General features: G+C 32.9%; 1 protein-coding gene and 1 long non-coding RNA gene across 5 annotated transcripts in view; one reads left to right on the forward strand and one right to left on the reverse strand.

Moving 5' to 3' along the window:
• Positions 1-26,257, forward strand: part of LOC150095926 (uncharacterized) — a 161,875-nt gene that overhangs the window by 101,072 nt on the left and 34,546 nt on the right. The gene's annotated exons all lie outside the window — the stretch shown is intronic.
• Positions 20,103-26,257, reverse strand: part of LOC150095927 (protein eva-1-like) — a 103,950-nt gene continuing 97,795 nt past the window's right edge. For 3 of the 4 annotated variants that reach the window (XM_090409251.1, XM_090409249.1, XM_090409248.1), the window contains exon 8: positions 20,103-24,645. In XM_090409251.1, the coding sequence (XP_090265377.1) occupies positions 24,326-24,645 (320 nt within the window). In that variant the 3' untranslated portion in view covers positions 20,103-24,325. The remainder of the gene's footprint in view (positions 24,646-26,257) is intronic. The other variant, XM_090409250.1, reaches the window with a different exon arrangement.

Below are 26,257 nucleotides of genomic sequence, written 5' to 3' on the forward strand. Positions count from 1 at the left end.
AAACTCCGTGATCACTTTCGCCAATTGGAAGCAAACCTGTTACCTCTTTTTACGGTCAGATTTTATTACTAGATCCAATATTCTAGCATCACGATTCCCTTACAAAACGTACTGCCTAAGGAGATTTCCCCTAAATAATTCTGTAATTTCTCTTTCCCTCCCTTAACATGTATCTTCCTTCTAGTTTATATTCTCATGGTTAAAATGTCCCATAATGATAGTTCTTCCTGTATTCGCAAGGAATACTTTGTCTATTCAGTTCCGAGTCCTTTTCAGTTGACCCTGGTCAATGACAGCGCCACCCAACTCTTCTTTTTATTCCACGTATTTCTATTTCGCATAAAGCAACCTCAAAGCCTTTGGATGAAGTACTCACAATGTCGTTTCCAATCTCTGTTCAAGTCGGTTGCAATTCATTTATAATCACGAGCAGTCTCCTTCCCTCTCATTCTTCCCATCTTATCATTTTTGGTTCATTTACATTTATTAATGCTTCCCATCTCACACTTCCTTACAATCTTATGAGACTAAACCCTTACTATAATCACATTCTTTCAGCCTATCACCATTCATCGTACACGTATTCTGAGAAGCCACACTAGGAAACCCACCGTCTAGTACGTTTCCACGCCTATGCAAATTTCGTCCTCCACCCAACACCAATCTGTACAGCTGCTCACATCCACTCTCACTCAGATGCAAAACATCCCGAGCAAAGAGCTCTCTTACTCTCAAATATATCCCACACATCAACATATACTTACAACGTATCTCTTCCTACAAACATACTCGCGTGAGTCTCTGACAACACCATCAAATTTCCTTTTATCTCGTTTACCCAACTCAGCAAATTCAGATCTTGTAGTTGGAGTTCCTGCCCATGTAAGTCATCGTTACTTGGCCCAATGAATCCTTCAAATAAGACCAGGACATCGGGTTCATGTTTTGTATTACACTTTGAGAATTCTGACAAGATAATTCAGCTTTTATGAGATGAGAGTGAGTGTCGACTAATCCAGCAATATTAAGAATGGGCAGCTGATTTGTAACTGAATTTAACGCACCACCTTGGAGCAAAATATCAGAAGACAGAGATACACAGTGTGCTGTTATCGCAAGTACCATTAACTGAGATGTCTCCATTTCAATGACTGTCTCTTCATCAATTTGCGATCCGTCTACTATCAGTGAACACTGTTTACATGGAGGTACATTCGGAGTTAGACTAGGTGTACACTTGAGATAAGTTGGACGCGTGTACGCTTGAGATGAGGAACAGGATCTAGGATGTACACTTCAGATGACACAGAATCCTGCCAAAATGCGATCTGCGAAACCTGTGAACGACATTACCTCCTCACCTTCAATAAGATCGCTAAGAAATCTGCAATATTTCCCTCTTGCTTAAGATGGGCATTTCGATCCCGTGTTGTTTTTGTTGTAATAAATTTAGCGATCACCAAATTGATCAATTTTGGTGATTGTTTCGTTTCTGATTTGCCGAGTTCTCTTATTTTCTAAATAAATTATAATTGTTCACTACGTTTAAAGCCAGCAATGCTAAGTTTTAAACATACAAAAGTGCTCTCATATAGTATAAGTTAAGTTAACAAACAGCCTCTCAATTACAGATATGTAGTCGGAAACTAATGTACAGTATGATACTGCTAAGATAAATCACCAAAAATGTGAACTGAAACATGCACGTTCTTAACTAATGCACTCACGATGCTTATATCAAAATAGCTAAATGTTTCACAAAGAGACGTTGCTAGGTTACTTTATTTGAACTTGTAACTTTAAAGGAGATTAGTGGGATAGCTGTGTCTTTGTAGGGAATACAAAAAAGTCCCTTTTTTTCTCCACTGGAAATGAATTTTGCTCCAATTCCCCGTTGATTTAATGATCATAAAAAGAGCACTGATTTCGAAAAACAGTAAAAAGCGTGTATTGATTTATTAATTTAAACGGAAACATAGTGTCGTTTTGGTTTCTCAGATAGCGTACAAAAATTCACACGAACATCTTCAAGCTTCTAATTTCTTTCTTGCATCTTCGTACTTTCATCGAGCACGCGAATAAAGAAACTTGAATGAAATAATGTGTGAGCAGATACTAAGCTGAGTAAGCCTACTGCAAATTGAATCCCAACGACGTTTTCTAATAGTGATGGATTGCTCTGAGAAGGAGGTCAATGTAGATATAGATAGATAGATTTTTTTTTTTAAACTTGATAAAATATGCATTGGAAGATAGACAACAAAAAGACTGTTTACATATTATAAGATATATATTACAGGTTTTGTCTTTTTAGTAAAGGAATCAACATTACAGATCAATATCACTCTTAGTTATCTTTCGGTTGAAGTGTATGGGCAATCCAGAACAGGGTACCAGTTGGATTCCACTCCTCTATGAATTTTGTGATAGGTCCTGTTTCTTAGTAATAATCAAGTTCCAGTGAAAGCCTGCTTTGCAGTTTCCGACGTAGGCTATACATGTGGGTTTCTGTTGATTCGGTGATGGTTATTTCTTGTGTACTTAAGGTAGAAACTGTAAATGACGGCCTTGACGCAGATGAAGAGGAAATTGCATATTTTGTGTTTGTTCTCTTCTGTATGGATTAAATTCCAGTAGTCTTCTTTGGCTGCGTGAGAGTAGTTACAGGTGCTAGAGGTTGTATTCAGGTGATCATCGCTTTCTTTGCAGGACAGGTTAGATAGGTGTGTTCCAAGGTGCCTGAAACTTCGCAGAGGAGACAAATCCGATTCTCTAAGTTGTAGAACTTAGTAGGAGTTGGCAAGATGTTATGCCATAGCCTCCACTGTATGTCGGAATCTGGTTTGGCACACCTCGATTTATATGGAAGATTCCACTGAAAACTCGGTGGCATGTGCAGCTTAGTAAATGAAACGGTTAAGGATGAATATAAGAAGAGCGAAGTTGGAGGCACTGATATGAGGAAGTGGTATATTTTCTTGTAGTGGAAGGAAGAATTGGAAGTGAGGCATCAGATAATACAAGATGAAAGAGGGGCTCCCTGCAGTTTCTAGAAGGAATTCGAATTCTCTGAGGTGTAGCGATATCTGGAAAGGCTTTTATAATAGACGATACAAAACTGTTTCTGAATTAAATAACTTTGTTCTCCCCTTGTCTCTTCACTATCTCTCTAGACCATTTCCTTTGTTTCTCCATCGTTCTCTCTCTCTCTCTGTCTCTCATATTGCTTTCTCTATTAATCTGCCATTCTATATCCCATTCAGGGTCTTTCTTTCAAATTTGCTTTGCCTCTTTTTGTCTCTCATCTGTTCGCTCCATCTCTCTATCATTCTCTCTCTCTTCCTTGCCATCTGTACACCACTCTGTCTCATTCCTTTTCTCTCACCCTTTCTAACTGTTTTCTGCCATTATTTATCTTTGTTTCTGTTTCTACTGTTCTGTCTCATTCACTCTCTCCTTCTCTCTCATTCTTTCTATCTTTTGTTCTCTTGGTCACTCATTCGTTTCCTCTCCGTTAGCGTCGTATTTTTTTCTCTTCATTTTATTGTTATTTCTCTGTTCATTTTACTATCAGTTCCTGCAAGCGTGTGTGTGTGTGTGTGTATTTATCTCTCTCTCTCTCTCTCTCTCTCTCTATTTATCTATCTATCTGTCATTATATTTCTCAATTTTTTTTATTCCCTTCTCCTTTCTCATTTTTGTCTTTATCACTCTTTCTATCTTTCCCTCTTTTGCTCATTCTATCTATTACTTTTCCTTTCCCCCGTATAACCCGTCGATATCTATCTCGTATAGGATCTCTAAAGATTCCTTTTGACTGCGCCGTAAATCTCATTTGCGTGGGTGCGGGTGGGGGGGGGGGGGAAGTAGAAGTGTCTCCTTTTGCCAGAGGTGGTTGTCGGCCACTTCTTACACACACACACACACACGCCGTGGAGCTGTCAGCAAGCAAGATAAGTCCATGTGTGGTGGAATTATGGACCCCCACGGGAGAATCAGTTAACATTTCCTGGTAACCCTAGACATGACTTCATTTAAAAGAAAAAGTAGAAGCGGATCTTAATTGGTGTAGTAGCGAGATCCTATGAATGCAGACCTCTCATGACTAATTATGTTTCTTTAATTATCTCGACGATTCTGTGAGTTATTGTAACATTTCTAGGATTTCTTATTAGTTAAAGTAGCTGTAAAATTTTGAATGGATTTCTGTCTATTGAAATAGTCGACATTTAGGAAGGAAAACAGTTTTATATAATAATACATCCGTTTGTTTTTGGTAAATTCCTCCCCAGTTTAATTCTCTCTCTCTCTCTCTCTCTCTCTCTCTCTCTCTCTTTCTCTCTCTTTTTCTCTATCTCTTTCTCTCTCTCTCTTTCTCTCTCTCTCTCTCTCTCTCTCTTTCTCTCTCTTTTTCTCTATCTCTTTCTCTCTCTCTCTCTCTCTCTCTCTCTCTCTCTCTCTCTCTCTCTCTCTCTCTCCCTCTCTCTCTCTTTCTCTCTCTTTTTCTCTCTCTCTTTCTCTCTCTCTCTCTCTCTCTCTCTCTCTCTCTCTCTCTTTCTCTCTCTTTTTCTCTATCTCTTTCTCTCTCTCTCTTTCTCTCTCTCTCTCTCTCTCTCTCTCTCTCTCTCTCTCTCTCTCTCTCTCTCTGTTCTAAGCTATCTTCAACAAATCAATGCGTTGCGTACTTCAAAACACGCTTTCAATCACAATACATCAATCGAACATTTCGATGGACAGCCACATCTGATTTTTGATTTATTTTTCCTCTGTAGGAGATTCATTTCCCTCTTGAATACTTATATTCCTCATAGTACCCACTAATTTCTCAAAGGAACGTATTCTTTGTATAGCGTTGAGCCTTCGTAGCTCGGTTGGGTTTTTACGATGTCCTTTGGAACCTGAGTTCGAAATCCGTCTAGGAATCAAAACCCATAATCACAGCTCTTTCAACTGAAGGTAAGTTAGCCGGTCATATGATTAAAAATTATGAATTAAAAAAGATTTCAAAGCTAGTTTAAAAATGCAGACCTTCACGAATAAAAATTCAAAAATCTTTTATGAATCAAACGTATATTTTATGAATTTAAAATCATTTTATATAATAAAATAAACGGAAGATGTTATCAATTCAGATCAGTTGAAATGGATCAAAATTTAATTCTATGGTAATTACGTAATAATTTCTTTGGTAATTCTGTCGAAAGGTTTCCCCTTGAGGAAACTGGAGTTTTTCCCACACAAAACAGGCACATAGATCAGAAGAACAATTTATAGACATAACCTAATGGTCTCATAGCTTTAGTTTCATTGGCTGTAAATCCAAAACAAACAGCGTTACCGATATATCGAGAGAATTTTAAAAAGACAAACTACTGGCAAGTTTAACTCTTTAGATTCTCAAAACATGCTTTTACGAAACTGTCATGATATGTACCGTTCACGAATTTCAAGGGAACAAAATTTAAAGAAAAACTTTTTAAATGCTGCCTATTTTAAAATTCTTAACTTATGATATTTCTGTTACAGTTTTTAATTTATAATGTCAGCCCTAGTAGGACAGCATCACGATTAAACCAGGGGTTACTTCGGATCCCATGGTCAAAGGGCCGGATGACTCCTTATTCTATTCCCCATAGGAATGTATTGTAAGTTTTCAACCTTTTGCGGGCATAATTACCATATAAATAAATTTTGATTCATTTCAACTGATATGAATTTATAACGTCTTCCGTTTATTTTATTATATAAAATGCTTTTAAATTCATAAAATATACGTTTAATTCAAAAAAAAATTTTAATTTTTATTTTCATAATTTTTAAACGTCATCTATATATTTAAGTATTTTTTTAAATGTGTGCCATCAAAATTTCCGCAAAATTATAATTATTTGATGTCAACAAATTATTTGATTGACAAAAGTGTCCAAATTGACTCCCAAAATATGATCCTGAGTACATTTTGTTCTCAGGATCATATTTTGATCAGGCCAATGAAAGCGCTAAAATATCCAACCTAAAGTTCGTGGAGGTGAGTAGAAAGATTATAGTTATCATGCCATTTTGGTGTAATGACTATGATTCAAGTTGGTTAATTATTATTATTGCGTAACACCCAAGTCTACGGACTAATCGCGGTAGAGTACTCAACCCCAAATAACTCACCAACTTCCCCACTTAATTTTGCATGTACACGCACAGTTCGCCCCAATCCATGATTTAGTCTACGACAGAATTAGTACATTACAAGATTAATATTTAAAAACTCAAAATGGATGTTAAATGTCCTTTGAATACTCATTTAGATCCGGATTGAAAAAAAAAAAAGGTTTTATGAAGTTAGGAGAATATTTTATGAATTACATGAAGTTTATGAAATTGTTATTTAAATTAATTATTTTTGATTTAAAAGTAATTTCTTAATTTATTAATATAAATTTAATAAACTTAAAAACGCTGTTTGAAAAAACGAAATTTTATTAATTTAAAAATAAAAATTTTATTAATATAACAATAAAAATAATTTAATTTATTAATTAAAATGAAGATTGATCACATTTATTATCAAAATCGAAATCAATCCAAAATTCATAATTTATTAATTTTATTATTAATTTAAAAATTGAAATTTTATTTTTTTAAAATTCAGTATTAATTTAAATTCTGAAAATTAAAAATTAACCAAAATTTTATTCATTAAACCAACTAATTTTCTTGATATTCAAATAATCATCCATTTTTAGTTCATTATAAATTATTTTTTTGTTTTAAAAATATGGAATTTTCAATTTGGACAAATCAACATCGACGAATCATCACAATAGATCTGCATTTTATCAACTAGCTTCGAGAATAATAGGCTGGAGCATACTTTTATGGTCTGCAGATTAAACATTGATCTGACATTACTTATTTACCAACACATGTCGCCTTTCATCCAGTCTTTTTTTTTTTTTTCAAAAGAGAAAAAAATAGTGAAGTACATTAAGAGATATCGCCTGCTTTGGATACGGGGTAATAGTGAAGTGTTTTTTGTACCAATTCTTTCTTTCTTTATCAGGCAATTAATTGAAACGCCGACAAAAGAATTTGACAATATTTTTGAAAGCAAACGAAAAGCAAGCGAATTTTAGAATCGCAATTTTCTGCCAAGCATTCGATTTTCGTTAATTGTATGCCTATCTGCAGTTAGAAATAAATGCAAACCCAAGGTAAAATTCGACGCAAGCGCAGATAACACTAATAGCCAAACGACATTGTTTGGAAGCTAGCGCGTGTTTTGTTTCTTTTCTAAACATTCACGTTTGCTTTATTGCTATTGGCGTTTTTGTTTTTGTTTGTTTCTTTTTTTTTTTTTTTAACTATGTTGTCTTGGATATAACAAATATTTATATACGTCGAAATAAAGCCATTAACAACGATACACTGTGTGTCGATTGGATAAGACTTCATGCGTCGCTTTGATGTGAACTTTATTTGTTTATCTATCGATTCCTTACACGTGCATTTAAAGCCCGAAGGCTTCAAAACTGCACGTGGAAGGGAATGGAATGTTACAGGAAAGTTGTACAGCTGACACGAACACCAAATAACCCATGGCGATTGGTACGTAATGTTCAGGGCAGGTTTCTAGTTTGATTGATTTTCGCATACGTCGCATAGATCACGGTTATTTAGATTCAAATCTTTAGAAGAATAATAAAACTTAATTTCCTAACTTTAACTATATGAATGGTTAAAAAAACCAGTTAAACAATCCTATCTTTATAGTTAAGCTGTGCAAAAATAAAGACAAGCTATAAAACACCAATGAAGCACGTGCGACACAAAGAAAACGAAAAAAAGAGAACATCGAAATGAGAATAATTGCTTTGATCCGAACGAGGCTTCTCATATCAATTCACTTCTCTCATCCTATTATCAAGATGGTCTGAGCGTCTTTCTCTCTCGTTCTCTAACGAGTGTCGCCTATCGCAAGAACTTGATTTTAACAAGGAACCAAATTAATTAGCCCCGTTAAAACGAGTACTTTTTTTTTGCCAGCGATTATTTCTTATCTCTTTTATCCAAGCGATCTATGGGGTACTTACGTGACGTAAAATTTGTCAAGACTGTGGTTTTAGTGAGGGTTAAATAGGTATTCTTTCCTCGCGTAGAAGACGTGTTAAAATTTTTAAAAAAATGTCTTCGGCAATCATAGCTCAAGCTTAAATTGAGAGCCGAAAGTGTATTTGTCAAAGACTTTATTATTTTGTTGAACACAAATATATTTAAAAAAAAAACATTAAATATCATTTAATAAAGGTCACTAAAGGTTATTTAATAAAGGTCACTAAAGGTTATTTAATAAAGGTCATTAGACGTTATTTAATAAAGGTCATTCAAGGTTATTTAATAAAGGTCATTAAAGGTAATTTAATAAAGGCATTCAAGGTCATTTATAAAGGTCATTTAAGGTTATTATATAAAGGTCTTTAAAGGTAATTTAGAAAAGTTATTCAAGGTTTTAATAAAGGTCATTCAAGGTTATTTAATAAAGGTTATTCGAGGTTATTTAATAAAGGCATTCAAGGTCATTTAAGGTTATTATATAAAGATCTTTAAAGGTAATTTAATAAAGATCATTTATAAAGGTCATTCAAGGTTATTTAATAAAGGTCATTCAAGGTTATTTAATAAAGGTCATTTATAAAGGTCATTCAAGGTTATTTAATAAAGGTCATTAAAGGTTATTTGTTAAAGGTCATTTATACCAATTATACTAATTGAAAAACTATAATAAATGAAATAAACACATTCTTTGTAAATAATTATACCTATGTGACACATTAGCCAATTGAATACTCTCAGATTTAAACTGTTGATAGTAAAGAAGGCTTAACTTGCACGTTTGTGTCGGAAAGCTGAGAACACGAACTACAACTAATTATAAGCAGCTTAAACAGTGACAGAATTGTAAGGTATTATGAAGGATTAGGTGTAAGAATGAAATTTCAAAATTTCTTTACATTATAAATATAAATATCATATTTTAAAAATTGAATTAATAAAAAAATATTAAAACAACATTACTTACATTCAGTAACGAGGGGGTAAGGACAATTATAGTCTGTTTTATTCAAGTTTCTCGCGGATCATTAAAAATGAAAAAGAGACTTCTTAATTTTATTAATTACGTAATTAAATTTCTTAAGTGCAATTCTTTACAAAAACGAAACAATGAAAAATATTCTATAATTTTATAATTATAGAATTTTATAAAATGCTATTTTTAAAGATGTTCATCATGTTATATTATCAAGGAATATGTATCTGCCTTTTAGCCTCGTGGCTTTGCACTTCGCAACCATATGCCTGGGGAAGGAGTGTCCTAGGTTCGATTCCCGTCGACGACATGAGGAACCTAAGGATCTTCCTCATCCATACCCAAGTTAGTCGGTCTTGGGTGTGGACAGCAGGGTCCCCCCCCCCCCAGTTTATCTGGGGATTTTCATCCCGCAAGCAGGCAAAACCGGCCCTGTGACCACACACGGATACAGTCAGGAATGCTTAAGACAATCCCTCCAGCCATAGGTCTGAATTGTCAGATATGCTGGTCCCAAGCCCAGATAAAAATAGGCAGGTTGCGGTGGTGCCGTACCTCCCCGTAATAGGGGCTCACAGCCGTCGAATCACCATATGAAATAAATAAAGGAATATGTATAAGGAGTAACTATGGTTTCACCAGTATTTCTAAAATACATTGCAACAACTTGAACGAGTATTAAGTCATCAAAACTGAAACCCTCAGCCCTGTCTCTTTAGTGATATGGAGGAGTTTTTCAACCCTCCATACAGGAAAATCTCCCAGAAAACACACGTAATTAATAGACAAAAATACTATAATGACCGATAGATGGCATTATCTGAGGGGGTGGTGGATAGTGGCATAGAAGATTGCGTAGTTGAGTACATAGCGCCCTCATGCAATGAGCCATATTCCATCCAGTGTCGAGTAATAATGATAATATTAACAAGAAGAAAACGTCAGAAAATTTACATGGACGAACTATGTTAAATGTATCTGAAGGGGGATCTAATGAACTGTGATGATACACCTCTATATTTTCCCTCTAAGTGATATGCCAAATCTAAGACGGATATATAAATTAGAGGGAAAATATAGAAGATTGCGTAGTTGAGTACATAGCGCCCTCATTCATGATATCCACATCTCAGGACAATAGCGCCGATGTAGTCTAATCAGGACCTTCTGCAATGGAACCACTACCACTTTATCTGTACTGATCAATGGTATTCTTTATATATCAGCATTAATAACCTTGCAGTATGTTCCCGAAATTTCAAACGTCTCCATGATTACCATAAGATCCAGTACCTCTTCCGATTCCTCCGGTGTTATACCACAAATAGAGCGTACTGTTTCCCTGTCTGCAATCCCCATTCATTTGGGCATTTCCAACCTTTTCATATCTGGAAACTCAGCTGCATATTATCTGCAAACAATTATCTGCCTGAAGTCCATTAACCCTGGTTGATGTAAAGGTTCAAAGGGCCGTGTGAACTTTCTCCTCGACACGGTTCCCCAACACATAAACCTTTCGGATCACACACAGCCAATGCTGTACTGAATGAACAGAGAATCGTCAAAATTTTAGGGACTCCGGTACTATTTAATACTAAGATCAAATCTCATTCTTTGTAAAACTAATAATGTTTTAACTAAAAAAAAAAACTAATAATAAGATTAACTAATAATGTTTTCTTTTTAGCAAAAATAATTCGCAAAAAATTTAGTTAAGTCAAAATGGCAGCTATCAAACATTTGGAGAAATTATCGTGGTCATCCATACATAAGTTTCATTTTGAATTCCTCTTACCTTGTTTTAGTTATTCATTGCTGACACTGGCAGATAATTAATTCAAGAGACGTTACAGGAAACACGTGTTATATCTGATAGTGTACAGAATGACACGTTCAGTAACACAAGATTGCGACATTTAAAATGCTGTAAGGTTTTGTTTTGTTTTGTTTTTTTTCTACCGAAACAGGTACACACGAGTTGAAAGAGGCAAAATGACATAATACGCCCACACCGATTAATCACATCATAGCAACTTGTTTGCAATTGCGCAGGAAATTATTGATTTATAAACGCTGACGTATTTGTAGTTACAGCTAAACCACCCGCCAGTTTAGAAACTCTGTTCATTCTGGCATCAAGGCTATGTTAGCGTAATTAATTTCGTCTGCCTTGGCCGTGTCACATGATAACTGACACAATGCCACGCGTCAGGTTGCGCGTGAAGTGCCATGGAAACACAATAACAGTGTAGATTTCATTTTGCTTGTTTACAAGGCTCGCTAAAACAACTTTTAAAACAGCATTTGGTTGGAATAAAAATTACAAGCATTCTATTTTGCTGAAATCAAAGTTTGAATTTGCTCTTTTAATGCGGATTTTGTTTTTCATAAAAAAAAAAAAACTGTATTTTTAAGATGAGTAAACTGAAACAATTTAAAACATAATCTATTTAAATGAAATTAGAATAATTTCTAAATTAGCTAAGAATTAATTAGCTAGTAATTAATTTTAATTCTGGTCTAGTTAATTATTATTATCGAATTTATAAATGAGTTTCAAAACGAAGAAATAAAATACTTTTCTTTTTGCAGTTTGTTTATTCAATTAAAATTCTTATTATGTTATAAACTTTTTTTATATTCTCTCTTTCTTTTCTTTTTTTGCTAGAATAAAAAAAATAGTGTGATAGAAATTAAACAGGCAAACTTTATTCATTATCAAAAGTGTTTTCTTAATTTAAATTTTTGTCTTAATATTATTTTTGATCCCTTAATTTATATAAATATTTTCTGCTTTTCTCTATTAAGGAGATTTATATAAATTCTCAGCACTTTGGGATTTTGTTCACTTATGAAAATCAATAAATAAACATGAAATTCACTGTCTTCCATTCACGGAATACTCGATAAGGGTCATTTAAAGAACATTATGCCATCTAACGACTTAAACCATTAAATGTTCAAAGAAATTATTGTAATAATGACTAAAATAATTGATATTTTGATGGCAAAAACGTTTGGAGATAAAATATGGCATTTGATTTGTAATGGTTCCTAAAACAGATTTATGTAGTTTGCTGATGCTAGTTTTTCTAGCTTTTTTCTAAATTTCGGTCTACTTTTGTGTCGAATTCATTTTATCACATTTTAGTGAGATTTTCGATTTCTGAGATTGAAATATTTTACGTTTCTGTAATGACTTGATACATTTTAAATTTAAAAAAAAAATGAAATTTGTAAAAAAAAAAAAAAAAAAACTTTATTTTTTCCTTAATTTGACTTACAAATTTTATTATTATCTACTTAAGTTCTGTAGATGAATATCAAAGATCAATTTGAGATTCAGTTTCAGTAACTAAAACTCATTTTTATAGTATGTTTTATTCATAGAGCATGTTCCAAATAATATTTGTTTCTAAGTATTGGTTATTGAATATAAATGACGCTTATTTACCATTCAAATTCTAACTTTTAGATCAAAGTTCTTTGGCTTAAAGAAAAATCTATCTGCATTTTGCACAGATGGCGCTATCATCGCTTTCGTTGAAAAAAGTAGCATTTCTGTACGATTTAAAAACAAATAATCATAATACACGTTTGTTTAACACATATACATTGACATTTGTTCTTTAAACTAGTAACAAAACTAAAATAACACCGGCATACTTCAACTATTTCGAAGACTCTTTACCTTAAGCACGGCTTAGTCAGAATAATGAGTATAGTGTCTTTGTTCACTGGACAGACACAATTGAGTCTTCATTAGAACAACCATAGCATGACCTGAGCAGCCACATGTTTATGAATAATGATTCTACTCAATGTTTCTATTTTCTTCTTCTTTTTTTTTTCGTATACGATTCCCTTACTTTTTAATTCTTCCCCACCTCTCAATGTCTGTCTGTGACTTAAGACGCAGTCGTAGTGTCTACAATAAAGAGACTCCTGTGAAAAGATTCCATTGATTTTTTTTGTATGTATGGTCTTTTGAGATAAGGCAGATTTAGAACAAAACAAAAAAAAAAAAAAACGCGATCGAGTTACTGTTAGCCACACATTTTAAAATAGTACACGTGAATCCCGCTAGATGGCTCTTTTCGTTTCAGTTCAGGATTATGAATGAAATTCTTTATTAAGGATGAAATAAATAATATTTGTCTTAATTATAGTAAACGAATTCTTACTTTTTTTAATAGAAATATTATTTAACATTATTTTATTTTTTTAAACATTTTAATTAACATTAATGCCATAATTAATTTGAAAATTTTCTGAAATAAGTACGAGGGCGTCTTGTTTGATTTTTTCCCTATCACAAATGAAGTACGATATGACTAATCCTGGTCATAGTAAGGGCGATGAATCCTTGATAAAGAAATAATTTTAATTGTGTAAGATCGCTATCTCATCACCGAGTTAAGGGCTTTATGTGATATGCAAACATCTGTATTATTTAAAATACCAGACTTGTGAAATAAACGAAAGATTTCTTTAGTTAATGAAGACGAATTTTCTTGTGACTATTTCTGGTATCAAACCCCCCCTCCCCCCAACGACGTGGATCTTCTGAGAGTTTCTTTTTCCCACAAGACACTCCCACAATCCACTTTTCATCTAACTGAGGGATGTCTGCATGTCAGAAGGTTAATGAGGTAATAAGTTACCTCACAGGCACTCATTCATCACACGGAGATCACGACAATTTGGTCCTAGTCGGGAAAAACAGGCTGTCGTGAAGAACAGTTTTTTTCGAAGTCTGTTTTTTTATTATTATTTCAGTGAAGACCGTATACATGAGATTATTAGCACTGTTTACATTGTTTAGCCTTGCAAAGTAGGCTTAATGATATCGGTACAATATGGCAATTCATTTCTTAGTTCCATGACAACCGTTAGGTTGTCCGTTTCTTCGGCTACCATGACAACAGTGCTTCTCTCGCGATAAGATAAACACGTGATAGACTTGTTTTAAAGGTGTTTCTAGAGTTTAATAATAAAACATCTAAATATACGCATCGCAGCTTACAGCTTTACAAGCGTGCATTTGTTCTAGTAAGGCATAAATTGTTCTGGTCGTAACCGCGGTTGTCATGACAACATACACTAATGTCGCTTATCACTGTCATCATGTCAGTAGCGAGAGAAATATGAGAAAAGGAAAGGGATGAAAGAAAAGATGAATTTAAACGTGTTTTATAACTCCCCCCCCCCCCCCAAACAAGGAAGAAGTTGTTTGGGAGTTGTGTAACATGAAGCATGTAATGAAAGTATTTAAGAGGGGGTGGGTGTAGTGGCTAGAAAAAAATTACCACCATACGAACCCCAGGGGAGTGTAAGGGATCCTTTTACAATTCATCTTAAGCTCTTTTTTTTTTTTTTTTTTTTTTTTGTTCGTTCTTTATTTATGTGACACGGCATATGTTTCGCACGCAAAAGTCAATCGTGGTCTACCATCCAGTGGGTATATTGTCGCAAAAAAACGACGGAAGCAATATATAATCTTTAATAATGGTTTTTTTTTTTTTTCAATTATACCCCTACACCCTCTGCGAATAGATTACCTTCCATTTCCTTTAAAAAATGGTCGTATTGGGAATTACAATTGATGAGTTTTTTTGTCAAACAATATTTGTGGGTTTATATTCGACTAAAAGAACACGTTTGTTCCTATACAACCGAGTCAGGCAAACGGATATTATGATTTCAACGCCATGCTCGCGACTAATAGAGAATACATAATACGGTGAATGATGGGACACCTTGTAAGAGACTGGTCCCAAAAGCATACAGTGAGCTGAATTCAAATCACCCTATTTAAAGCTGTTTATACGTGACCATTTTTTTTTTTCTTCTCTTTCCAAAGTCAATTTTAGTGTCAAAATCTGCTATGGGTGTTAAAAAAAAAGTGCGTTTAAACTGAGTTAATTACAAGAAATGATTTAGATGTCAGGAAGAAGGCAGTGCTATTCAGGAGTTTAAAAATAGCAAACAGTTTATTGTATTCAGTGGAATCACAACCGGAAAACAATCACTCACCGCTGACAAATCCGATATCGTGAACTGGCTTGATGCCAATTCGTGTATTAGCTATTATTCCGCATGAAATTCCTTAGCCAATATGGACACTTTATTCTAGAGTATTGAAATCGACGGATGACTGAACATCCCCTTCTCTTCTAGCTCAGTGTGTGCTTCACTCTGATAGTCTTCATCAAACTGCATAATTCTGAACATGGCACAACGTTGGCCATCTTCTAAGGGAGATATGCAGCAAAATTTACGCTACACATCTAAGAGGAGGCATAGTATAGAGAGAATTCAACATTCCTTTAACACAAACACAGCTCAAAACGTAACATTTACCCTATTTATTTATTTTTTTAATTATAGCAAAATCAATTTATGGGCGATATAAGTTAACTTACTGTTAATTAAAAATATCAATTTCATATTAAGTTTTTGTTTATTTCTATTAGTTAATGTGGTAAGCTATTGAAACGTCGAGAATAGAAAAAACAATTAATACTTTTATTATATTAATACTTTTATTAATTTAATATTCGATCGTTTCAATTTAATTACTTAGTTTTTTTTTAATTTATTTATTTAGTTTAAATAATTTTAATTTGAAATTTTAATTATGATTTAACTAATATTTAATTTCAGTTGAATTTTTAATTAGAATTTAATTAATTTGTCAATGTTTTAAATGTAATTATTAAGTTTAATTACGTTACATAATTTTATATATTTTAGCCAATTTAAAATTTTATTTTAAAATTGTATTCACTTCCACAGCTACCACATGAAATTATCAGTAGAATATGCTACCTACCCCATACAAGATCAAGACATCGTATTGCGTTTCTCGGTGCTTGTTTCCAGCAGTTCTTTCATTATATATCACGGCAATTAAGAGTGTAAAAAGATAATTTTTAGGACTGCTTTTTAAGTCTAACTCAGACTAAGCACCTAACAAGGGAGAAATAAGTGTTCCACTTGCCCAAACGTCATAGAAATTTATATAAAAATACTTCTAAAATTAAATAATGATAATGATATAAATTAAATAAAAATAAATAAATAAAAATAATATGTGTGTGTGTGTGTGTGAACGACCTACCAATTAACATAATATTTGAAACACTAAATTGTTTTTCTCCATAATTAGTAAGAACTATCCTTATATATCTGGCACTAAAACAATCTTCAGAAATGTAAACAGTTTTGAACAATTTTTATTCAAGAGAGAGCATAAACTCTTCAGATAATTGTTTAACAATTAGTTCATAGTTAAGTTCATTGTTTGTCATGCTAAGCAAATTTAGAACAATGTTCTTGAACTGTCTGAAAAACACATTAAAGATTAGTTTCAAACATTTCTTTTCATTTATTTATTAAGAAGAGAACTGAGAAATTTATGAAGAGTAAAAACTAAGAATAAACATACTGATAAATTTTGCTATTTTAATTTTACTGATATTTTTTCATAATAAAATTTTGCTATTTTAAATTTACTGATATTTTTTTTTCCTGATAAAAGTTTACTGTTTTAATTTTGCTGATAAAAATTTTGCTGTTTATTTTACTTCAAATTTTTGATACTATTTGGCTGTTTTAATTTTACTGATAAAATTTACTTATTTATTTTATTTATTTATTTATATACTTGTTTCATTTATATGTTTATTTCACAAATTAACATGTAAATAAAAACTTCTGACATTTGTATTTTTTGACAGTTTCATGTTTTGTTCTTATTTTTTATAAGAAAATCATAATTTTAAAAATTCTAAAAAAAGAAATCCATTTTTAAAATTTGATGTCTCTGAATTTTACATTTTATTTTTTCCAATTTTAATTCCGTTATCTTCATTCTTTTTTTTTTTTTCATAAATTCAACGCGCAATAAAAAATGGAATAACAAATGTGTCGCACTTCAATTGCAATAAACAACCATCGGTAGTGAACATTTCGATTGTTCTCCTGCAAACATCTGCAGTCGGAATTTATAGAAAAAAACGAAGGTTTTAGAAAATGAAGAATTAATCCTCGCGTTGAGTTGCAAAATAAACCGGGACTCGATTTTCAGTGAGGTAGCTAATTAATATCTTCAGATGTCACCTACTACTGGAGAAGAAGAATATAAAGTGTAATCCCAGAAGCAAAGGCTTCTCCTTCCCTCCTTCCTGGGCGTGGAATCCCCCAGAATTCCAGAGGCGTCAATAACCGGTACAGTAGGCACACTTGTGGCGAACTCATTTGGCTCCCTACGGCAGCTGACGTCCGGAGGATGTATTAGTAGCAGGTGGCACCGCATTTAACTGCTATGTACTCATGCTCACTTCTTTGCATGGTGTCATGTGTCATGCGGTTAAGTTTTCCAGCATGTTTTGCAACACGTTCATCCCTCATGACAGCGAATAAATTAATGTGAACAATTAACTTCTCTACTGGTGTTTAAAATTAAACAGAAACAAACGCTATTTATTCTCGGAGCTGTCCACGATAGCTAGAGATGAGACGGGGTTAGTTTTTCCTTTTTTGTTCGGATGATAAATGAAACTTTTTTTTTTTGTGAGAAATAAGTACAGGTAGAAACACCAGGGTAGCAATGTTTTTGCAAGTGTGTGTGTGTGTGTGTGTGTGTGTGTGTGTAGAAAATAAATGCCAGTTATTTTATCAACTAAGGCAATAAGGTGTTAGAATACTAGCTATCAATTGTGTGCTCTTAGGCTGGTTCGTCGATTTGGAAGACGAAAAATCCTACCATTGGACGAACTTCGAACTGAGGCTTTACTAAAAGTATCAGTAAGAGAGAATTGTTATTCTCACAGATTAGTAGGATTTTAAGCAGGCTTTATGGCATTCTCCTTTCAAGTTTGAACGAGGTATTCCATAAAAAATGGATTTTGGGACTTGTAAAGAATGAGTGGTTGTTGAGATGGGAATTAACATCTGAAGTGTTAGATACAGTTAAACTTTTTGGATTCTGTATGAAGTAGCTGAAGATGTGGTCTTTCTATACCAATAGTTACTCTTAGAAGGCAGGTGTCTTCGGGTTTGGGAACCTGAGTGCTACATATTATGTTCGCACAGAAATTTAAAAAAAAAGGTTTCTTTTGAAGTCAGCGGAGTCTATTGTGTTATCTTCTCCAAATGGAGAATTATAGTAAATGATGATATCTCCAATAATGAAGATCGTGTTGCATATCTGTCTTTATATTTATGGACTCTTAAGTTTCTGAAATGGAAGAATAAATCGGCAAAATTATGAATGTTAGTTGCATTAAATCAAAAAACGTAATTCTTATTACAATAGAGAAGAAAGAAGATAACAGGAATAAGGCATCTTTGAAATATTTCCGCATTGACTGGCAACCAGTGTAAGGCGATCAACAGACATCTGTCCATTCTCTCACACAATTCGAACTGCAATAGAATACTGCTACAGTTGTGAAATGCAAGCGATCATTTATGTCGGACTCTATCACATGAGGGTCCTGAAGAGGGGTTTCAGAACAAACGTAGATTTTTTTTGAACTTTTATTTTCCGTATAATTATCCAAAGGGGGGTTATTCCAGCAATCTTGATTAAGGCATCTCAGTAGAGATAAAATCCCAATTATCACATTCAAGTCGATCCAAAATCCTGTTGTCCTGTTTTGGATCATGTCTGCTCCAAAACAGGACATGTGACAGAAAATTCAAAGAGGTGATATTGGCAAAGGTAAGAATGGCAATTAATAAAAAGAATTTGGCTACTCGAGCCAAACTGACTCTGGGTTTTAGTACCAGAAAAGCCCCACAAATGCAGACAAATTCCTAACTCTGAGATCGTAACACGTGGACTGCTAACAAACAGGATTGCATCATTCACAAGCCAAAATGCATGTTATCAGAGAAGAGTTAAATGGCCAACACAATTTTTTTTTTCATATTTTTACATTTTTTTACCTTCATTTCTGGAGGAAAAAAAACTATTGATCATCTACATATACTTTTTCCCAATAATTCAGTAATTACAGATGAGTGGTTGGCGTATATGCTGTCCAACCAACAGGTTTGAAGAATCACGTCATGGGTGTGAATTGACAAATCCGTAGGTGGTAAGAAAACGCGGAGAGATTCCCGCCCTGCTTTCTAGGGGCTATCAAATGGTGAGGAAGTTCCGTATTTGGCCTGTAGAAATGGTTTCCAGATGATCTGGCCCACTCATGGTATTGAAATGTATTTTAGGTTGGGCCCGTTTGGTGGGCCAAAAAAAGTAACTGAAATAACGAAATAACATCTAAGCTGGTTAACTATCCAATGATATAAAACAAATATAAAATGATACCGCTTATCTCTTCATCCATTTATTTCTTCTTATTCCCGATAATTGTTCTCATTACCTTCATTATTTTTGTGATTATTTTAAGCAGTTTGTTTGCTATAAAATATAAACATAGCGATCCCGTCTAATTATTCATGAATATGTTATTAGAAGTGGCATCATTAGCTTACAAAGATTTCTAAATAGAAAAAAACAAGTAACAAAAAAGCTATCGGATTAATCTTTTTAGCATAAAACGACATCATTCTCAGCTGTTAATTATTGCACTGTCTCTAAAGAACTATCGGAATTGCATTTGTTATTCAAATTAGCTTAAATTCCTTATCTGAATAGAATTTTCAAGTTTCTATTAACTCTTGTCTCGTTTTGAGTACATAAGAAATGCAGAACTGGTTTTAACAATTTTTTTCTTCATTCTTTTTTTCGTGTCATTTTCTTTGAGTTCTTTAATTTATTTTTAATGTGGTTCGTTTAAATTGTAACGCATAAAAAATGAAAAGAATAAAAAAAAAAGAGAAAAGATCTCTGTGGACTCTTGGCTTTCATCTACTTTGTTTGATCAACTACTTTGATTTACAGCAGTATTCGCTTCTTTTGGTGAATGTTGTATCATTGGCTTTTTAAGCATTGTTGAAAGAACCTAATAAATAAAAATCTTTTGAATGAACATATTAAATATTAGTAGGCACACAACAATAGAAAAAAGTTGACTGTTTTTATACATGACAACATTTTATTCACCAATCAGGTAAAAAACATGTACAAGGTATGTTACATCATGCCAATAATTTATAACGTTATTATTAAACGAATCTAAAATTAAAACAAAATAGTACGTTTGTTCTTTTTATATTGCACTGTATTAACCTTTTAGTAAAAAAATCAATATGAACAATAAAAAACATGAAAAATACAAGCAGAAAGATTTCATTTTGTTAACGTAATCACTATCTAAAATAAACAACTTCCATTTATTTCATTTTGGGACTTATAGAAATATCTTACTGTCAAGTAAATAAATTTTATTTATACCTTAGCTAAAATATAATTCAAAACAATTGTCAATGCCATTCAATGATCTTATATTACAATTGTGCCTTTATGCATTGTCGGCAACCAAAATTAGATATTTTAATTATTTTAATAACCTTTGTTTAATCTACAATTAACAATCAAAAATACTTCAAAATTAGCGGTTCAAATTTTATATGATATGTTCAGAACTTTGTTTAGATTTTAATGTTCTTGTATTTTATTATTTTTTTTAAATTGACTTTAGTTAATTTGCAAAGACGAATCAAAAAAGACTTCACAATTAACAATTATAATTTTATATGATATGTTTATGATATCGGTAAAGATATTAATAATCTTGCATTTAAAATTATTTCTATAAATTTTGGTTAATCTTCAATTAATCAAAGATAATGAAAATTAATAATTCCAATTTTATATGATATGCTTTTGATGTTTGTTCAGATTTCAATGTTCTTGCATTTTAATTATTTTCATTAACCTTTAGTTAATTACGAATCAAAAAGACTTCACAATTAACAATTATAATATCATATGATATAAATTTATATCATTTTAAATTTTCGTTAATCTTCAATTACGAATCAAAGAGTGAAGTTCGATTTATTTATTAATAGATTCATGATGTTTGTTCGGATTTTAATGTCTTGTATTTTAATATTTTAATGAAAATTACCAATCAAAAATACTTCACAATTAGCAATTAAAATTTTATATGATGTGTCACAGTGTTTGTTCAATATATTTATGTTGTAAATATATGATATATATTTATTCTAACTGGAGATGTATCCACGTGATATGCTACTTAATATTTTGTTCAAGAACAAAATTCCATGACCCTTCTTTTGGGGAAAATTACGGTTATTAAGGCTAATTTTAAGTTTAAAGATAAGAAATGCCAGTTACAAATAACGGTAGGCTATGATACTATAAACAGTCTGTGAAAAGACACACAGCTTTATATTCAAACTATTAATATCGAAAAAAAAAACCCAATTATAAAACTTCTTACATCCTGGTACTTACATTATCATCACTAAATTTCTTTTTGTGTTGTCTGTGTCTAAAATTGTGTCTAAAATTGAGGTATATAAAAATGTAAATTTGACAAATTTGAGCATTTTAGGGACCTATCGATAGGTGCCAAATATGTGCAAGAAATTGACAAATTAAGACGTAAAAATATAGCACTCTTGTATCTTCCAAAATCGGAATCAATGAATTTCAAAAACTCGACAAAGGTAGCTAACTTTTGGAAGGGATCTCAACAATTCTAGAAAGCATTCTATACGCTGAAAAGTGACTAGTATAGACTATACAAAAGTTCAATGAAAAAAAAAAAAGAAATTGGCAAAACATGGCAAATTGGCAGGTCAATTCAAAAGAATTGCAAGCCTCGAAATAATAAAAAAATGCATAAACAGACAAAACCTTCATAACAAATTATCTTTCAATCAATTATTCTGTCTTCTGCTACTGTAACTCCATTGTTATAAAATTGCATATGAGAAAGGATAACAGGATTAGGCTAACTGTAATTGCTTTTATTTTTTTCAAAAATGCGAACTGTAGATAATTTTTTTTTTTTTTTTGGTTGACGTTTTAATTTTGAACGATATTTCATAAATGAATTTTAAAATTCAATATTAACCGCATTTTTCATATTTGTTTTTATTTCATAGAGAAAAAAAAAATAACCCCAGTAGTAGTAGTACACTACATGAATGCTATGAGAACAACAATATAATAAAGAATATTTTTATAATCCCATAAGTTGTGTAAGGGGATCTGAGGGCCAATAAAAATGGGATCATTTGCTATTTTTATGATTTCTTTTTTCCGACTATTCTTCAAGAATGTAGGAATTAATTTCGATCCTCTTACAAAAAAGCAATTTTTTTTATTAAAAAATATAACTAAGCTTAAAATGCAATACTTGTTAAAATTTCTATAAAAGACAAACTGTTATTTTAAAAGTGCTTTGAAATAAAAACGAATATGTCATCTAAGCAAAAAACAGAAAGGTATAGTTTTGGTCTGAGAATAGAAAGATAGAAACCTGAATCTAAAAATATGGATAGGCTTCTTATCAAAACATCCATGTGGACACATTCTCTCATTTTGGTCAGTCCTTTTGGCCAACAAAAACACTCCAATAACACGTTATTCTTAACAAGTGAATTACATATCGCTTCCACAGCATGGACTTGACTTCCATCATTGTTACTTCAAAAAACGGAACTCAACAATTGCTAATTTTATATTCCACTCGTATTTTGCATTTCTATTATTCAATCAACAATTGACCAACTATATGTATAAAAAATTGGATATATTCCTAGGAATAAGCTGGAAACAAAGGAAGTTTATTTGGCAGTTTTGTTCGGAACAATACTAGATTTGTTATTGTGACTAGGTTTAATTATGGCGTGCTAATTAACGGTTAAAATTAATTGGAATATTTCTCAAAAAAGTCGAAAAACAAGTGCTTATAAAAACATTTATATTGTGGTAAAGAGGGGACGAAAGATAGGTTTACAACTGGTATTCATCTAACTATTCAAACCCCCTCTTTACGATCTACTCTAAACTTCACGTTCAAATATGGACAAATCATAAGACCAACAACTAGCATCTAAGTGTGAGAGTATAATATGAGCTCCAATCAGAAGGCACAAATTAGCTCAGTTAATACTACACACTCGTGTGACTGTCCGTATATCGTGGAAGAGAAAAGATAGTGCCTTCTATGCATTTATTTTTTTTCCCTCCTGGGTTTACAATGTCGGCAGTGTACTGACATAACCATGAAATTGACTGATCTCAACAGCGGTTTGAATCTCGAGTTTAATACGTATAGGAAATGTGAAAGCGAATGATATGTTCCTAAGTCATTTTACGAGATCGTCGGAATAAACTGATTCATCATCAGTGTTTGATTGAATGGATAATACAGATATATATACACAATTCGATGAAAAACTTAAAAGTAACCAGAACTGTAGAAGACGAATTTGATAAGGGTTAACCAAGCGATATTAAAATATCATATTAAAATATTAAAAAGTATTTTTAGCTAAATACATACTAATAGAAGAGTAAATTAAGCTTGTAGGCACCTTTTAGATATTCAAAAATGACCAGCATATGTTTAGGAATTGAAACCGATGTCAGAAAGTTCGAGTTAATCAAAATAAAAAGATGTCATTGCTAAGTATCATTATAAACACGATTCGCTGCAAAGCAGCCACTCCACTGATTGGCAAATAAAACGAAATTCCAGGTTTGTGCTTCACTACGTAGAGCGCCAAAAGATTTCATATGAGAAAGGTCGACCATACTTTGAATGTCTTCTAAAGTAGATATTATTACAACTCCTGGTTCTTGTGATATGCTACTTAGAATTCTATTTTGTACTTGGAGTCAGAGAATTCGCCTGTAAGGTCCATTCAAAGATATTAAGTCCACTAATTGGTAATTCATCGCTTCTAACATCAATTGCTCCTCTCTCTCTCTCTCTCTCTCTCTTTATGATGCATTACTGGTTACCGCGTCTACCGATAGAGGGCGCGCCTTTCACAGTCCATAGGCGGGAGTAAGTTCGAACACGCGAGTTGTTCGGGCCTCTATAGGAACTGCCACCAGATTATTGCAGTCGTCATGAACAGACGCACTTCGTGCGTTTGTTTTGTCGCTTGCAAAAAAAAAAAAAAAAAAAAAAAGTCCTTGACGACCGACGACGTCACAGAAGGGCTAACTGCATGCTGTCACAGGGAGCCAGATGCTCTTGATGAACAACGTGTGTTTATTTTTAAACCGAACGGGAAAAAAATTTCAAAAAAAAAAAAAAGGTATTAGCAGGCAAAACACTAACTGTAATAGTAACTATTAGTTGCTCGAGACATCGGAGCTCTAGGGAAAGTGTCCGTTTCCTGTCGTCTTAATGACGAGCGTGTGCCGTACCTCACAACCTCAACACCAGTCTCGAGTCGAACCCTGGGATCGAAGTGGTCGAGATCAGAGCATTCTTCTTCGAATACTTTCGGCATGGGTTCGGCCAGTGGAATCTTCCCAGCACGGTTGTTCCTCCTCTTTTGCAGATACAAACGGGTGGCCAACACGGTAAGAAATACCACCAGTCCAACACTGAGGCTAAGAGTGAGGTAAAGGATGAATTTCTCCTTATTTTCTATAAAAAATAAATAAAAATAAGAATATATTAAAGTCGAACAACAATAACAGACCATGTTATTCAATTATCATAAATTGGATACCAGATCAGGATGACGCACTATCGGTAAAAGAATATTATTGTAGAGTGAAGAGATGCGAAATTTTAAAATTATTCGTAATGGAGAAAATCAAGTAGTCTTATAATATACTTGACAATACAAATGAATAGCTTCACGAATATTTGTGATTCAATTCCAGATCATTTTTGTAATTATCTCAAAAACCTTATTTATATTAACCCAAGAGCAATTATAACTACCATAAGAGTCTACAACATGGATATTTTCAGGATATTTCAATAGACATTTAAAATTTTTTTAATCAATACAGATCCTTTAAACACGTGTTTTCAGGATTTTGAAGTCTGTTAAAATATTTTCAATGGATAATTTTTATTAACAAACAATCTGGGTTTTAACGGTAAATACTAAAAATGTACGGTTCCCACATGTTCATAATGCACTCAGAGGTATATTACAAAGAATAAATATAACTAAATTTTACTACATGCAATATCGAATATACACAAAGATCATGAAATAAAAATGGTAGTGGCCTCTGCCTTTAATGCATAGCATCATACATCTCCGCAAGGGGATGTCCTTTGCATTAGGGAATAATACTAAGGAAAGTGATCGGAGCTTAGTCCACCTTTACCACGAGTTGCCTCAGTCTTACAGTACGTGCAGGCGCAAACTTGACTTACTTGTCTGTTTGCTTACTTGGGGAGAAAGGATTAAAACCTAGCTAATAAATTTGCTTGGTATCTGTAATATATATATATATACATATATATATATATATATATATGTATATATATATATGTATGTATATATATATGTATGTATATATATATATATGTATATATATATGTATGTATATATATGTATATATATATTATTCCCTAATGCAAAGGACATCCCCTTGCGGAGATGTATGATGCTATGCATTAAAGGCAGAGGCCACTACCCAGACCGGTTTCGACCTTTATTGAGGTCTTGTCAGTGGGAGCCAGATCCAAAAATGCCAAGGTGAAGTAATACAGAGCTTATATAAATTTTACCTAAACAAATTGCCACAAGGTGCTTTGACCTCATTAAATAAAAATCTCAGGATGAGAGTAAGATGTAGAAAGTTTTTTTACCTTGTGTATATACTATGTTAAAGATACCAAGCAATTTATAAGCTAGGTTTAATCTTTTTCCCCAAGTAAGCAAACAGACAAGTAAGTCAATCATCCTGAGAGTTTTATTTAATGAGGTCAAAGCACCTTGTGGCAACTTGTTTAGGTAAAATTTATGTAAGCTCTGCATTACTTCACCTTGGCATTTTTGGATCTGGCTCCCACTGACGAGACCTCAATAAAGGTCGAAACCGGTCTGGGCAGTGGTCTCTGCCTTTAATGCATAGCATCATACATCTCCGCAAGGGGATGTGCTTTACATTAGGTAAAAATACTAAGGAAAGTGATCGAAGCTTAAACCACCTTTACCACTACGTGAAGGCGCAAACTTGACTTACTTGTCTGTTTCCTTACTTGGGGAAAAAAGGATTAAAACCTAGTTTAT

Source organism: Typopeltis vanoorti, chromosome 19 (assembly GCF_054136105.1).
Source record: "Typopeltis vanoorti isolate ZY-2024b chromosome 19, IOZ_Tvanoo_1.0, whole genome shotgun sequence".
NCBI lineage: Eukaryota > Metazoa > Arthropoda > Arachnida > Uropygi > Thelyphonidae > Typopeltis > Typopeltis vanoorti.